At 44.4% G+C, this 16,794-nt stretch overlaps 2 protein-coding genes across 3 annotated transcripts in view; one reads left to right on the top strand and one right to left on the bottom strand.

Moving 5' to 3' along the window:
* The window catches only part of rpl27 (ribosomal protein L27), a 404,812-nt gene that overhangs the window by 352,566 nt on the left and 35,452 nt on the right, over window positions 1-16,794 (top strand). The gene's annotated exons all lie outside the window — the stretch shown is intronic.
* On the bottom strand, window positions 13,958-14,593 carry hspb9 (heat shock protein, alpha-crystallin-related, 9). The gene has a single exon (XM_072694206.1). It carries the CDS (start codon window positions 14,591-14,593, stop codon window positions 13,958-13,960), a length of 636 nt encoding a protein of 211 aa, XP_072550307.1.

Raw genomic sequence — 16,794 nt, forward strand, 5'->3', positions numbered from 1 at the left:
AAGTGTAAAAGTACTGGTTTCAGAACGACTTCAAGTAGAAAAGTAAAAGTAATGGAAGGAAAACAAAGGCCGAAAGCTTAGGCCGCACCACAGGGGTCTATAGTGGCAACACCTAACCTCTGACCTGTGAGGTGGGGCCTCCATGAGCATCAGTGAGCCTTGAGAGCCTTGAGAGGCAGCAAGTGAACAGTGAGTTCTTGAAGGTGATGGAGGTGTTGAAGCAGGAAAAACTGTGATGTTCTAGATAACTGGGTCAGAACATCTCTGGGGTGTTTCTGGTCTGCTGTTGTCAGTATCTACCAAAAGCGCTCCAACACAGGACAACACCGGCCGATAACAGGGTCATGGGCTCCCAAGGTTCACTGATTCTCAGGGAGGTCCCACCTCAACTTATAGGACAGAGACCACAGGACAGCTTCAGAGGTCTTGTGGAGTCCAGGCCTCGACGGGTCAGGGCAGGTGGTTTTAATGTTACGCCCCGATTTGCTTCCAATTGAGTTAGACGTCGCACTGAAATAGCCTGAGCTTAAGGGTGATATTTTTTGTAGCCTCATGGGTTTGGAGAACACACAGAGGGATCCAAGCACACACACTCACCCTGGTCGGACGTCCCCAGAGTCCCCGGGACGTCAATTTTTATTGCTGTGTTTATTCGGCAGGTAAGAATAGCTGGTGGGTTTGCTGCTTCAGGGGGATTTCTGTCTGGTCAATGCAGCTTAGTTCACCAAATTGATCTGCTCTACCCGTATTTTAACACATTGTGTTCCAGTGTCCTCCAAACATGACAACGTCCAGACTACTCAACACGTAGTACTGCATACCCTTCACTCTGTAAATTTATTTAAGAGGAATATCAGTTAATCACTGTGAATTTTAACATTCAAAGATCCTCTAATCTTAGACTCTACTAAACACAAGTCAATATGGAGACCATAATACTCTTCTCTTAACCTGAGTACTCTCAGAAGAGGAGGGTCTTCAGTCTGGGTTTGAGGACAGCGAGTGTTGGACTCTGCTGTTCGGACACCCAGGGGAAGTTTGTTCCACCACTTCGGTGCAGGACAGTAAAAATTTGGACGCTCGTCTTCCGTGGATCTTAAAGGATGGCGGGTCGAGCCGAGCCGTACTTGAAGCTGGAAGGGCTCTTGGTGCAGATCGGCTTTTAACCATCGCCATTCAAGTACGGAGGGGCTGGCTGGTCCAGTCTTGGCTTTGTAGGCCAGAGTCAGGGGTCTGAATGTGATGACCTGGGCAGCAGCTACAGGAAGCCAGTGAAGAGAGAACGCAGCAGTGGAGTAACATGGCTGAATTTAGGAACGTTGAAGACGACCCGACCCGTGCCGCTGTGTTCTGGATAAGTTGCAGGGGTCTGATGGTGCGCAGAGGGAGACCAGCCAGAAGAGAGCTGCAGTGGTCAAGTCTTGAAGTGACGAGAGACTGAATGAGCACCTGGGCGACTCTCTGGGGTGGAATTCTCCGGATGTTGTACAGGAGGAATCTGCAGGACTGAGTCAGAACTGCAACATGGCTTGAGAACGATAACTGATCATCCATGACTACACCAAAAAAGTTTTTAGGTCCAGCAGTTCTGTCCGGGATGTAGAGCAGCTCCGTCTTGCTGGGGTTGAGTTTGAGGTGGTGAGCTGCCATCCAAGAAGAGACGATGCGGGTAGAGATCTGTAAGTCAGGCGGTTTACCAAGAGAGCCGGTGTAGAGCGAGAAAAGAAGAGGACCAAGAACCGAGCCTTGTGGAACGCCAGTGGAGAGACTACAAGGAGCGGACATGTCCCCCTGCCATGTTACCTGGTATGAGCATCCCTGCAGGTACGATGCAAACCATCACCATGTAGAGCCGGTAATTCCAAGGCTGGCGAGGATAGACAGCAGGATCTTGTGGACCATGGTGTCAAAAACTGCGGAGAGGTCGAGGAGGATCAGAACCGATTACAGTTTGGCAGCTTTAGCTGCATGAAGCAATCCTCCTTTGGTGACTTCACACAGGAAGCATTCATCAGATGCTGTATTTCTTGGTGATTTTTTTGTATTTGAGTTTGTAATATGAATAAATCTCATATTCTGAAAACCAAAAATACCATAAATGACATATCTAGCAGAGCACTAAAGCCCCGGACACAGTCTTTGGGATATTGGTGAAGCCTGGAGATTTCTTTATTATTTAATCCACAATTGAACTGGATGGCTTTGCCCTGAGGCCTAAACAGTCCTGGAGCAACATCTGTAATCACAGCTGTTTGTCTTTGCTGGATGACAAGGGTTAGCCTGAAGCCACACATCGCTTTGTGCAAACAAACTCAACACATTGTTCTACATGGCTGCCATTCTTTAGTCCTACAAACCCGAACATGTGCCAAGAGAACCCGTCACCAGTCACTAGCGAGATGGACCAGATCCAGACCAGTTCCAGACCAGAGTCAGACTAAATCCAGACCAGTTCCAGACCAGAGCCAGACCAGAGCCAGACAAGATCCAGACCAAATCCAGACAAGATCCAGATGAGATCCAGACCAGTTTCAGACCAGTTCCAGACCAGATTCAGACCAGATCCAGACCAGAGCCAGACGAGATCCAGACCAGTTCCAGACGAGTTCCAGACCAGCTTCAGACCAGTTCCAGACCAGATCCAGACCAGATCCAGACCAGTTCCAGACGAGTTCCAGACCAGATCCAGACCAGTTTCAGACCAGTTCCTGACTAGATCCAGACCAGTTTCAGACCAGTTCCAGACTAGATCCAGACCAGATTCAGACCAGAGCCAGACGAGATCCAGATCAGTTCCAGACCAGAGCCAGACCAGCTTCAGACCAGTTCCAGACTAGATCCAGACCAGGCTGTCTACAGTGATCTGCAAACTGGCACCATAGGGCTTCTCATCTTCCTGGAGCATGAAGGACGTAGAGGGAGATGCTTCGGTCAAAGGAACGTATGAGCTAATAATAGATGGGTCAACACCACGGCAGTAGAAGCTGACCTCAAAGTGCTCTACAGATCCTTGGTCATGGAGTCTGTGGATCACACAGGTTGGAGACTATATGCTCTTTTCAATGGGAGATCTTGCAGGACAGAGGATATCTAGGCCCAGGGACTGGCCTGTGCGATGCACAGGAGCTTCTACATCACCCTGGAGAAACTGGGCCTGCTCTTCAACAAGAGATTTCAGGCTCAAATTGGCTGGCAGGTCCATTGCAGTGTCTGGCTGCCGCAGATGAGCAGGAGAGTCTTGTACATATCCATTTGTTGAAGTCTTGCTTACAGTCCTAATGGCCTGTTGGAGACATGTCGAGTTAACTGCTTCCTCATCACGACTCTCCCGGAGCCGTGAGCTATTTGCAGCAGTAGGGACACGCTGTATGCCGTACTTTCTGTCCGGCTGCTGTGCCTCCTGTGGGGAAGACAAACGAAGCCTTTTTCCTTTCTCAAATGACGACCGATTACCGAGAGCATCTTCTGAGCTCTGAAGAGTGATCAAGGGACGGCCATCTTCCTTGAGAAGCGAGAGCAGTGTCCGAGAGGGAGGCTTTGGGAATACGGGTGCATCAGTGGTTGAAAGAGAGGGGTAAATGTCACAGCGGCTGTTTGGGCTTGTCTTTGGCCTCATCATCATCATCATCATTATCGTTCTTCTCAGCTGAAGAACGGGAAGAAAGGAAAGACCTGAGCTTCTCCAAATCCTCAAAGTGTTGGAAAACATGACGGTTTTCAGAATCAGCTGCAGAACCACCACCATCCTCCTCCTGTGGTTCTGGAGAAGCTGTTAAGGGGAAGCCCAGCTCAGACTCCAGTTCTTGCACAAATGACAGGCCAGGAACTGACACACCATAGCCTTCCTCTGCTGGTGAAGTCCATTCGAGACGCTTGTTTATCTCAAGGGTATGAAGTACATTTGAAGAAGCACACCCTGAGACCTGGGCTGTGGAAGCTGGCTGAGTAGGTTCGTCAGCAGGGCTGGAGCACTGATTTACCATCAGCAGGGTCGTGCTGAATTCGTTGTGTTACAGCAGGTGAGTTTCCACCTGAGACTGGGGCAGCTTGTCAGCAGCAAGGGTTTCCAGTAGTGAGCCATGCATGGTCCTCAAACCTTCCTGAGGTAGGGGGACAGCCAATGGCAAGGAGCTATGGTCACTTTCCCCCCTACACAGAGCAAACCATTATATTTTGCAGATGTAGTTAAAGCACAGGAGTAGGGGTTTCTAATAAAGTGTCCAGTGAGTGAAAGCACAAAAGTAGGTGTTTCTAATAAAGTGGCCAATGAGTGAAAAAACAGGAGTAGGTGTTTCTAATAAAGTGGCCAATGAGTGAAAAAACAGGAGTAGGGGTTTCTAATAAAGTGGCCAGTGAGTGAAAAAACAGGAGTAGGGGTTTCTAATAAAGTGGCCAGTGAGTGAAAAAACAGGAGTAGGGGTTTCTAATAAAGTGTCCATTGAGTGAAAGCACAAAAGTAGGTGTTTCTAATAAAGTGGCCAATGAGTGAAAAAACAGGAGTAGGGGTTTCTAATAAAGTGGCCAGTGAGTGAAAAAACAGGAGTAGGTGTTTCTAATAAAGTGGCCAATGAGTGAAAAAACAGGAGTAGGTGTTTCTAATAAAGTGGCCAATGAGTGAAAAAACAGGAGTAGGGGTTTCTAATAAAGTGGCCATTGAGTGAAAGCACAAAAGTAGGTGTTTCTAATAAAGTGGCCAATGAGTGAAAAAACAGGAGTAGGGGTTTCTAATAAAGTGGCCAGTGAGTGAAAAAACAGGAGTAGGTGTTTCTAATAAAGTAAAGGTAAAAGGTAAAGGTGCACGTATTCGTCACTGTACAGTGTGGACTGTACAGCGAAATGTGTCCTCCGCATTTAACCCATCTGGTAGTGAACACACACTCACACACACACATGTGTTAGGGGCAGTGAGTACACACACACACCCAGAGCGGTGGGCAGCCAACTCCAGCGCCCGGGGAGCAGAGAGGGTAAAGGGCCTTGCTCAAGGGCCCAACAGTGGCAGCTTGCCGAGCCCGGGAATCGAACCCACAACCCTGTTATCGATATCTCGGCGCTCTAACCATCGCTGATCCACCACTGCCCCAGTGAGTGGCCAGTGAGTGAAAAAACAGGAGTAGGTGTTTCTAATAAAGTGGCCAGTTAGTGAAAAAACAGGAGTAGGTGTTTCTAATAAAGTGTCCAGTGACTGGAAGCACAAGAGTAGAGGTTTCTAATAAAGATATAAGGAGTGTTTCAGCTTTAGGCACAATACAGGGCAGCCAGTCAGATCAGAGCTTATTTGCATATGTCAGTCTTAAAGGCACAGTGTGTTTCATTCTAAGGGATAAAGTGAGGTGGTAAGGCCTGTATGAGTGTAGGGCAGCAGACGGGCATTAACGGGCCTAACTGTGGACTTCTAAGGATAAAAGCTTGTATAACTCAACTCCCGTTTACGCAACGTGCACAAATATGTGTCATGTTTTAATGGCTTATCATAAGACGAGCTGCACTCTCCAGTCTCATCAGAGCACGCCCCTGAGCTTCCACTCCGCCTGCCGTCATCAGTATTAATGTGCCATGAGGGGCAGCAGGTAGCGAGAGTGAAGACACGGCCAGCTGCCTTCAAACAGCTGGACAAATCAACTCAGCGCCACACACACACACACACACACACTCCCAGCAGAAGCAGAGTACATCTTTATTACTAGCTCATATCTGTCGCCGTGGAGACCTTGGGGCTTTTGACCCGCAGAGCCACATTTCACACCGTCGCCGCGTGACACCGATTGCTCCAGACTGTCATACAGCCTCATAAAGGCTAAACAGCCAAATGATCTAATTCCGACCTACACGGCCCTCCACTACGGCTGACTGCGCCAATTATGTTCTTCCCCCCTCTCGGAATGAGAAACCCTCCCAGGGAATCAATACGGCTTCTGAGGACCGCTGTCCAGACTGCCTCAGACTGTCCAGACTTAATACGATTCAGATCCACTAAATTGACAAAAGTATTGGGACACCTGCTCATTCAGTGTTTCTTCTGAAATCAAGGCTATTAAAAAGAGCTGATCCTGCTTTTGTTGGAGTAACTGTCTCTACTGTCCAGAGAGACCGTTTGGAGGAGGAGCTTTGCTGTGAGGATTTGATTGCATTCAGCAACAAGAGCTAGCGTCAATGAGGTCAGGATGTTGGATGTTCATCACCCCACCTCATCTTCCCCAACTCCTCAACTCAACATATCCCAAAAGTACTGGATGGAGCTCCACCATCTTCCACTGCTCCACAGCTCAGTGCTGGGGGGCTTTATTATACCCCTCTAGCCCACGCCTGGCATTAGGCAGCATGGTGCCGATAGCTTATAGAGTCCTATTCTATTGGCAGTACTTCTTCTCTACAGGGACTAGACGAGCTGTGTGTGTGCATTTGCACATCTGCGTCAGCAATGGGTGCTGAACTTCAAAAGTAGCCGAATGCATTCATATATAAGAAGAGGTGTCCATAAATATTTAGACATATAGTGTTTCTAATAAAGTGGCCAGGGTGTGAAAACACAATGTAGATGTTTCCAATAAAGTGGCCAGGGTGCAGCTTTTCCAGCAGTGTAGCCTCAGCAGGCTGTGAGTGGGGAATCGGAGATGAGGGATGACGGAGGTGAGTCAGTTGTAAGTTTAGTAAAGTTTAAGAACCTCAGGATCCTGTTTGATCAGTTCTGCTGAGAGAACCGGAACACCCCCCCCCCTATAAAACAGCGTTCTGTCCTGAGGGAACCCACACTGCTGATAAACTGACCTGCTGCAGTCTATGACGCACTCCCACAGTGTTTCTTGACCAGGCCTTCAGCTAAGAGCAGAACGTCTTGAAAGAAAAAGAGAGGGAGAGAGAGAGAGAGAGTGTACAATGTGATGCAGGCCATTTAATAATGACCTTTATGCCCAGCTGCTTCTGGTAAATCCAGTCCTGGAAGAGGACCCCTGTTAAACGCCATCAATGTAGACACAACCCCCCTGTCATGTTCGGCGGTGAGGAATCTTTAAAGATTTAGAGTAGGTGTTTCCAATAAAGTGACCAATGAGTGAAAAAAACAGGAGTAGGGGTTTCTAATAAAGTGGCCAGTGAGTGAAAAAACAGGAGTAGGGGTTTCTATTAAAGTGGCCAGTGGGTAAAAAAGAGGTGTAGGGGTTTCTAATAAAGTGGCCAGTGAGTGAAAAAACAGGTGTAGGGGTTTCTAATAAAGTGGCCAGTTAGTAAAATACGTGCACCTTTACCTTTTTTACCTTTACCTTTAAAAGCAAAAAAGTAAGTGTTTCTATTAAAGTGGCCAGTGAGTGGAAAAAACAGGAGTAGGGGTTTCTAATAAAGTGGCCAGTGGGTGAAAAAAACAGGAGTAGGGGTTTCTAATAAAGTGGCCAGTGGGTGAAAAAACAGGAGTAGGGGTTTCTAATAAAGTGGCCAGTGATTGGAAGCACAAGGTAGGGGTTTCTATTAAAGTGGCCAGTGAGTGAAAAAACAGGAGTAGGGGTTTCTAATAAAGTGGCCAGTGATTGGAAGCACAAGGTAGGGGTTTCTATTAAAGTGGCCAGTGGGTAAAAAAGAGGAGTAGGTGTTTCTAATAAAGTGGCCAGTGGGTGAAAAAACAGGTGTAGGGGTTTCTAATAAAGTGGCCAGTGGGTGAAAAAACAGGAGTAGGGGTTTCTAATAAAGTGACCAGTGAGTGAAAAAAACAGGAGTAGGTGTTTCTAATAAAGTGGCCAGTGGGTGAAAAAACAGGTGTAGGGGTTTCTAATAAAGTGGCCAGTGGGTGAAAAAACAGGAGTAGGGGTTTCTAATAAAGTGACCAGTGAGTGAAAAAAACAGGAGTAGGTGTTTCTAATAAAGTGGCCAGTGGGTGAAAAAACAGGTGTAGGGGTTTCTAATAAAGTGGCCAGTGAGTGAAAAAACAGGAGTAGGGGTTTCTAATAAAGTGACCAGTGAGTGAAAAAAACAGGAGTAGGTGTTTCTAATAAAGTGGCCAGTGGGTGAAAAAAACAGGAGTAGGTGTTTCTAATAAAGTGGCCAGTGGGTGAAAAAACAGGTGTAGGGGTTTCTAATAAAGTGACCAGTGAGTGAAAAAAACAGGAGTAGGTGTTTCTAATAAAGTGGCCAGTGGGTGAAAAAACAGGTGTAGGGGTTTCTAATAAAGTGGCCAGTGGGTGAAAAAACAGGAGTAGGGGTTTCTAATAAAGTGACCAGTGAGTGAAAAAAACAGGAGTAGGTGTTTCTAATAAAGTGGCCAGTGGGTGAAAAAACAGGTGTAGGGGTTTCTAATAAAGTGGCCAGTGAGTGAAAAAAACAGGAGTAGGTGTTTCTAATAAAGTGGCCAGTGGGTGAAAAAACAGGTGTAGGGGTTTCTAATAAAGTGGCCAGTGAGTAAAATACGTGCACCTTTACCTTTTTTACCTTTACCTTTAAAAGCAAAAAAGTAAGTGTTTCTAATAAAGTGGCCAGTGAGTGGAAAAAACAGGAGTAGGGGTTTCTAATAAAGTGGCCAGTGGGTGAAAAAACAGGAGTAGGGGTTTCTAATAAAGTGACCAGTGGATAAAAAAACAGGAGTAGCGGGTTTCTAATAAAGTGGCCAGTGATTGGAAGCACAAGGTAGGGGTTTCTATTAAAATGGCCAGTGGGTGAAAAAACAGGAGTAGGGGGTTTCTAATAAAGTGGCCAGTGGGTGAAAAAACAGGAGTAGGGGTTTCTAATAAAGTGACCAGTGGATAAAAAAACAGGAGTAGGGGGTTTCTAATAAAGTGGCCAGTGATTGGAAGCACAAGGTAGGGGTTTCTATTAAAGTGGCCAGTGGGTGAAAAAACAGGAGTAGGGGGTTTCTAATAAAGTGGCCAGTGGGTGAAAAAACAGGAGTAGGGGTTTCTAATAAAGTGACCAGTGAGTGAAAAAAACAGGAGTAGGGGGTTTCTAATAAAGTGGCCAGTGGGTGAAAAAACAGGAGTAGGGGTTTCTAATAAAGTGGCCAGTTAGTGAAAAAAAGCAGGAGCAGGGGTTTCTAATAAAGTGGCGACAGATGGGATGGGGACATGTCTGATCTTGGCCAGAGTGTCCCTGTAAGTCCCGTTCAGTACGCTGGCTGGAGTTTGGAGGAGGACGTGTTCGGCTGTAGGCCTCATCAACGTGCATCAAGCTTCAAACACAATAAAATAATAATAATTTTAATAAACACCGTATTATTGAGTAAAGTTTGAGGAATTGACAGCTATTCTTCTTTAATGGCTGTGTAATTGCAGGACGGCCGGCGGGGTCAATGATTAGCATTGTTTAAAGCCGCTGTGTTCTAAAAGTGAGCTGGGCTTTGAATCGCGGCAGAGTCTGAATCACCAGGGCTGCCGATTAATGGACTGCCTTTCATCAGGGTCAGTTTAGCGGGGAACATAACTCCCTTTCTACTGGAGTTCGCCGTTCTTTTGAGTGGTGAAGCGCTTCAGTAAACACTCGCGCTGTTGTCAGCGCTAACAGTGGGTCTGCGGCGGCTCAGTCATCGCCACTTTGTTGGGTTTGACAGTAATGACTGTGTTTGTGCTGAGATGAAAATGTTAAAGCCGCCGTCGGAGCCGTCAGGGAGAAACGAGTGGGCCGGGCCGGGAGCCAGAGTGGCCGAGCGTTCGGTGGGGGAATCGATGGCGAAGATGGAGCGGCGCGGACGAAGCTCTCGAGTCGAGGAGCTACGATTTCAAAGGCCAGCCGACACAGTGGACCCCAATTCAGGCTGTCCTCAGGGATCGATACTCTACCTGTGGGCCGTACCTGTGCGGACCTGGGACTCCAAACGATCCCCATCTTCTCTTCAGCCGTTGATAAGACAGACAGTGCAGCTAGCCGCAGCGCTAAAGTGCTAACGAGGCCATCAGAGGTAGTTGAGATGACCCAGGGTTGGCAGTCAGCGGTCAGCGCTCAAGTTAGCCGAGCGGTTACTGCAGTCACGAGAAACCGAGCCTCAGCAGTTTGGAGACACTTTGCCTCCAGGCGTGGGGTCGAGAGGGGTATGAAGCCCCCTAGCACTGATCAGCTTTTGGGATGAGTTGGGGAGTTAGGGATGATGAGGTGGGGTGGTCCTGACCTCACTAACGCTCTTGCCACTGAATGCAATCAAATCCTCACAGCAATGTTCTTCTCTGGATGGTAGAGATTATTACTCCAATAAAAGCAGGAGAAATTCTTTTTAATACCATTGAGTTCAGAAGAAGCAGCGAATAAGCAGGTGTCCCAATACTTTTGTCAATTTAGTGTAACTTCATTGCAGGAACACAGCAACTTTAGAACAGAGCCAATTGGAACAGAGCTCATTTACATATAACAGTCATTTATTCGAAGGGATATAGACAGGTTGGGGAAAATTTGAACTGCAATGAATATGAAGATTTTTGGCCTAAAGTTTGTGGACACAGCTTTGTTAGCCGGTCGTATTGGCTGAGCTTCTGGGTAAAAGTATTAGCACCCCACATTTTGGCCTAAAGTTTGTGGACACAGCTCTATTTGCCAATCATTCTGGATGAGCTTGTAAGTAAAGTATTGACATTCCACATTTTGGTCAGAAATTTGTGGACACAGGTCCATTAGCTAATCGTATTGGCTGAGATTTTGGGCAAAAATATTGGCACTCCACATTTTGGACAGAAGTTTGTGGACACAGCTATATTAGCCAACGGTGTTAGCTGAGCTTTTGGGCAAAAGTATTGGCACTCCACATGTTGATCAAAGTTTGTGGACATAGCTCCATTAGCCAGTTGTATTGGCTGAGCGTTTGGGCAAAATATTGGCACTCCGCATTTTGGGCAAAAATTTGTGGACACAGGTCTATTAGCCAATCATTTTGGATAAGCTTTTGGGCAAAAGTATTGGCACTCCACATGTTGGTCAAAATTTGTGGACACAGGTCTATCAGCCAGTCATACTGGTTGAGCTTTTGGGTAAAGGAATTGGCACTTCACATTTTGGTCAAAAGTTTGTGGACACAGTTCTTTTAACCAATCATATTGGCTTAGCTTTTGGAGCAACCAATCTTTTAAGCAAAAGCTTTCTTAGTCCACATAATAGTAAGTGTATTTTTTATCATTTCTGATAAACAGAAAAATAAAGCACTGTCTGTAATATAAGAGTCCGCATCCGGCATGAACAAACTCACGAACATCTTTAATTATCTAAAATCAATAAAGTGTCAGGTTGGGCGTTTTTCCAGTCTAGATCAGCCCCCCTTTCCCATTAGCTGGTTCGTACACTCTGTTCATGGTGACATTTGTCAGGCTTTTGACCATCTTGTGCCATTTTGTAATCTCTCTGAAACTGTAGTAAGAGCGACGGCCAGTTCTGGGTGATCATAAGTGTCAGGAGTCAGAAGTGACCCTGCAGGGTTTCCTTTATTCTGTCATACAGAGAGGATCGGGATCGGGCTGAGAATTCCCGCTTCAATGACATTTAAATTAGCAGAGGCGATTGTGCTTCCCTCCTGTGCCGCCTCGTTGCCTGAGGTTGCTCACATCAAATATTAACTGATGCTGGGTTTTCGCGCCAAAACAAACGATGTCCCTCAGGCCGAAAATGTCAGAGAAACCTTTACTGGCTCTAATTTAGCCCCTCTGGGGAATGGGCTGTAATGGCAGCGTTTGAGGCTTTTCATCTCTCGGTTCTCTGGAGTATAATTCCCCCGCTGTCCACCCTGACAGAGCCCGCTTTTCTTCTTCCCCCTCTTTTCTAACAAGTTAGCTGTTTCTGCTATAGTGGCCAGTTCACCCCTCAGGCTGTTGCCATATGGGCGTAAAAAGGCAGAACCCTTCATATTAAAGTCGCCCTCGGCGCCGAGGCTGAGACTGTCAGGTTCTCATATAGAGAACAGGAGTGAAGGTCTGATCAGATCACTCACACACACACACACACACACACACACACATATACACACACACACACTCATATACACACACATACTACACTACCACATATACACACACACACACTACACTAACATAGACACACACACTCTATCTCTCTCTCTCACACACACACATACACACACACACACACTACACTACACTACCATGAAGCTCTAATAACATTTATATCCAGTATGAAGCTCTAATAACATTAATTTCCAGTATGAAGCTCTAATAACATTAATATCCAGTATGAAGCTCTAATAACATTAATATCCAGTATGAAGCTCTAATATCATTAATATCCAATATGAAGCTCTAATTTCATTAATATCCAAAATGAAGCTCTAATAACATTAATATCAGTATGAAGCTCTAATAACATTAATTTCCAGTATGAAGCTCTAATATCATTAATATCCAGTATGAAGCTCTAATAACATAATATCCAGTATGAAGCTCTAATAACATTAATATCCAGTATGAAGTTCCAATAACATTAATATCCAGTATGAAGCTCTAATAACATTAATATTCAGTATGAAGCTCTAATAACATAATATCCAGTATGAAGCTCTAATAACATTAATATCCAGTATGAATATCTAATATCATTAATATCCAGTATGAATATCTAATAACATTAATATCCAGTATGAAGCTCTAGTAACATTAATATCCAATATGAAGCTCTAATAACATTAATATCCAGTATGAAGCTCTAGTAACATTAATATCCAATATGAAGCTCTAATAACATTAATATCCAGTATGAAGCTCTAGTAACATTAATATCCAATATGAAGCTCTAATAACATTAATATCCAGTATGAAACTCTAATAATGTTAATATCCAGTATGAAACTCTAATAATGTTAATATCCAGTATGAAGTTCTAATAACATTTATATTCAGCATGAATTTGTAATACAATTTCTAACAGTATTCATAGATCCAGAGTGAATTCTTTATAACTCTCTTATTCAGGGTGAATTTGTACTAACATTAATATCCAGAAGAATTTTAATAATAATCAAATAAATATGTGCCAATAATCTCGCAGAGAACAGGGCAGACCAGCACAGTGCGGTAGAGGCGTGTCAGGGCCTGTTTCAGTCACATGTCTGTAGCACCACCTTGTGTCAGTGTGGAGGAACTGAACACCTCCTGTTTCTAACGAAACGCACCAACATCTACTCTCACATAAAGCACGTCTCAGAGGGATTTGAGGAATATAGAATATTAGATGATGATGTTGTACAGGTACAGAGGTAATGAAAAAGCCTTCCACTTACACTGCATGGACAAATGTTTGTAGACACCCCCAGTTTGTCTAGGCCCTGTAGAGACGTCCTGCCAATACAATAGGACTCTCTGGAGCAGATAGTAAACATGACTCTATTGGCACCATGCTGCCTAATGCCAGGCGTGGACTAGAAGAGGGGTATAAAGCCCCCCAGCAGCATTGAGCTGTGGAGCAGTGGAAGAACTGTGTTCTCTGGAATGATGGATGGTAACGTATTCACCCAACATCCTGACCTCACTAACAAATGCTCTTGTCGCTGAATGCAATCAAATCCCCACAGCAATGCTCTTCCTCCAAAATCTAGTAGATAGGCTTCTTCTCTGGACAGTACAGACAGTTACTCCAACAAAAGCAGGATCAGCTCTTTTTGATTCCCTTGATTTCAGAAGAAACAGTGAATGAGCAGGTGTCCCAATACTTTTGTCCATTTAGGCCATAGACCTTTCACCATCCAGCAGCTCATATTCTGAATGAATGATTCATTTCCGTATAGATAAATAATCATTGTCAATTTTATTAATAAAATCATCTACAAAAACATCAAAAGCAGCAGTGCATTATGGGGCAGGGTGTCCGTTCATGCTTAAGGTGGATGTCTCAGAACCGTCCGCTGTGTTGTTTATGTTGTCTTTGGTAAACAAACAACAGCTCGCTCTGAACAAACAATTAAACTTGGTAAACAATCAATAAATCAACATTTATTCAAATCTACAAAACATACAAAAGCAGCAGTGCATTGTGGGGCAGGTTGTCCGGTCACGCTCTAGGTGGATTTCTCCGAGCTGACCTCCGCTGTTTTGCTCGTGTCGTCTCTGGTCAAGGGGAAGTCGAGGGACGTTCTGAAGCGAACCGGGACAGTTCGCTCCTCTGGAGGATCCTGCTTGGTTTCAGACTCGATGCGCAGGAGGCCGTCTTCGCCCTGAGTGCAGGTCAGCATGGTGGGGTCAACGTGATCAGGCAGTGCCACGCTCTGGACGAATCCCGTTGGTTTGGACTCTGCAGAATCTCCAGATGCAGCAGTTTGCGTGTTTCCCTTGGCTGCCATCACCTCCAGCCTGCGTCCAGACACGGTCACTGAGATTTCTTCTGGGGAGAAGCCCTGAGTGTCCAGAGTCCAGGCTAAGGTTTTGTCCTGGGCCTGGTTGGCACTAATTCTGGATGCTGGGGCCGAACAGAGGCCTTCCAGGGTCTGGAACAGATCTCTGTGGAGCCCGTCAGTCAGTTCTCTGAAGAGGTCATCTCGGATATCGGACTGAAAGCTCTCCATCAGCTGGGCCCTGCGGCGGAGGAAGTGCTCTCTGAAGCTCGTCTGTGCCGTGCTACGTCTGGGCCAGAGCAGGAAAGTGGGCTCAAAGAAAGAGTCGTCTCCGAAGAGGCTCTCGATGGCAGACTGGCTCATCTTCCTAGGTCTTTCTGGAGCTCCTGGAGCTTCTCTGTGGCTTTGCTTCTCTCTGGAGTGGCTGGAGTGCTTTAGGTGCAGCAGAGAGCTCCTTGCTTTATATAAACCTTCAACCCAGGCCTAGAACCTCCTACTGCGTCCCTCTTTACACCACTGATGTCATCACTGTGACACGAAAACAGGCATGCCCAAGACGGTCAGCATACTAAAACAAGCTTATGGCCGTATCATGTTGAAATTTATGCTCCTCCGGCTCTTCTTTCGTTCCCGCCGTCCCCACTGTCAAGTTAGCCTTGACGTTTGACCCCCTGGTCATGCCGCGGGGTGTGAGATCACTATGATAATTTTAACCCCACTGTGTCGGGAAGGCCCCCTCATCTTTTAGAAGAGGTTGTCTTATTCAAGAACTATGCTGACTAGCTCTAACCCTCATGACGTCGCTTCCTGTAATGCGAAATATAAACAAGTATTTTAAATATATTTCAACTGTACAGTTATTAAATAACCATATATTTAAACTATGGAATTCTGTATGTAATGTAAATGGTTGGCAGATTCATTAGAGTTTTATAAACCTATATAACATTATTTTCATTTATGCAGTTCTAAGCAAAAGCCTAAGATCTGTAAAGCTGTTTCTCTGGTCAGTTACCACGGACGTTATGTTTATTTGGGTTTATTCTAATGTTATATAGAGTTAATTACAGGTAGACACTCTCACTGACCGCTGACTTTATGTTTATTTGGGTTTATTCTAATGTTATATAGAGTTAATTACAGGTAGACACTCTCACTGACCACTGACTTTATGTCTATTTGGGTTTATTCTAATGTTATATAGAGTTAATTACAGGTAGACACTCTCACTGGCCACTGACTTTATGTTTATTAGGGTTTATTCTAATGTTACATAGAGTTAATTACAGGTAGACACTCTCACTGACCACTTACTTTATGTCTATTTGGGTTTATTCTAATGTTATATAGAGTTAATTACAGGTAGACACTCTCACTGATCACTGACTTTATGTCTATTTGGGTTTATTCTAATGTTACATAGAGTTAATTACAGGTAGACACTCTCACTGACCACTTACTTTATGTCTATTTGGGTTTATTCTAATGTTATATAGAGTTAATTACAGGTAGACACTCTCACTGGCCACTGACTTTATGTTTATTAGGGTTTATTCTAATGTTATATAGAGTTAATTACAGGTAGACACTCTCACTGACCACTGACTTTGTGTTTATTAGGGTTTATTCTAATGTTATATAGAGTTAATTACATGTAGACACTCTCACTGACCACTGACTTTCTGTTTATTTGGGTTTATTCTAATGTTATATAAAGTTAATTACAGGTAGACACTCACTGACCACTGACTTTCTGTTTATTTGGGTTTATTCTAATGTTATATAGAGTTAATTACAGGTCGACACACTGAGTGACAACTGACAGCCTCTTAAGGCATCTTTTCAAAACTGTCTGTGATATCTATAGCACTTAAATAATAACCACAATCAAATCTAATAAATTCTGAACTGATAAAGCCTGTTTATTTGTTATTTTATTATAATAGCAGTGACATAAAGGTCTGGATCACTGTCAGTCTATAAAAGGGAGCTTTCCTCAAGTGCTATGCAGCTGGTTCATGTTAATACAGTAATAATAACCTGATATTAATATCTGTGTATGTTTATATATCACACTATTTTTGTGTTTTGGTGTATTTACGGAAACTGACTGAACTACCATTAGAGGAAGCTCCTTTTATATACATCGCTTTCGCTCGTGTGGTTTTTCTGGGAGGGACAGTTCTACTGTTTTTACTTTCCCTGCACATTCATGTACTAGTCTTTCTCATATTGTCAAAATAATGAAATAATAATACACCATATATACCATACAACATATATATATATATATTTATATATTTGTATCATTTTACAGTTTTTCTTATTAAATGCTACAAAAAAAGAATATAATTTATTGAAGTTCCTTATTATCATTATTAATTTTTTTTTTTTCATTCTGAATATGTGCTTGATCACACTCTGATCCAGGGTACGAGGGGTGTATTTGGGCTGCTGTTACACACTCACAGAGCCTTCCAGAGCCGTTTGAGGATTTACCCTGTGAGTTAATCCTGCCGGCATGAGGCTAAGCCAAGAACAGACACAGTCACTAGCCAAGCTCT

This window comes from Salminus brasiliensis, chromosome 12, assembly GCF_030463535.1.
Source record: "Salminus brasiliensis chromosome 12, fSalBra1.hap2, whole genome shotgun sequence".
NCBI lineage: Eukaryota > Metazoa > Chordata > Actinopteri > Characiformes > Bryconidae > Salminus > Salminus brasiliensis.

What these genes read in the sequence shown, in the direction of transcription:
- hspb9 (XM_072694206.1), bottom strand. Translation starts at nt 14,593, where the DNA reads ATGAGCCAGTCTGCCATCGAGAGCCTCTTCGGAGACGACTCTTTCTTT.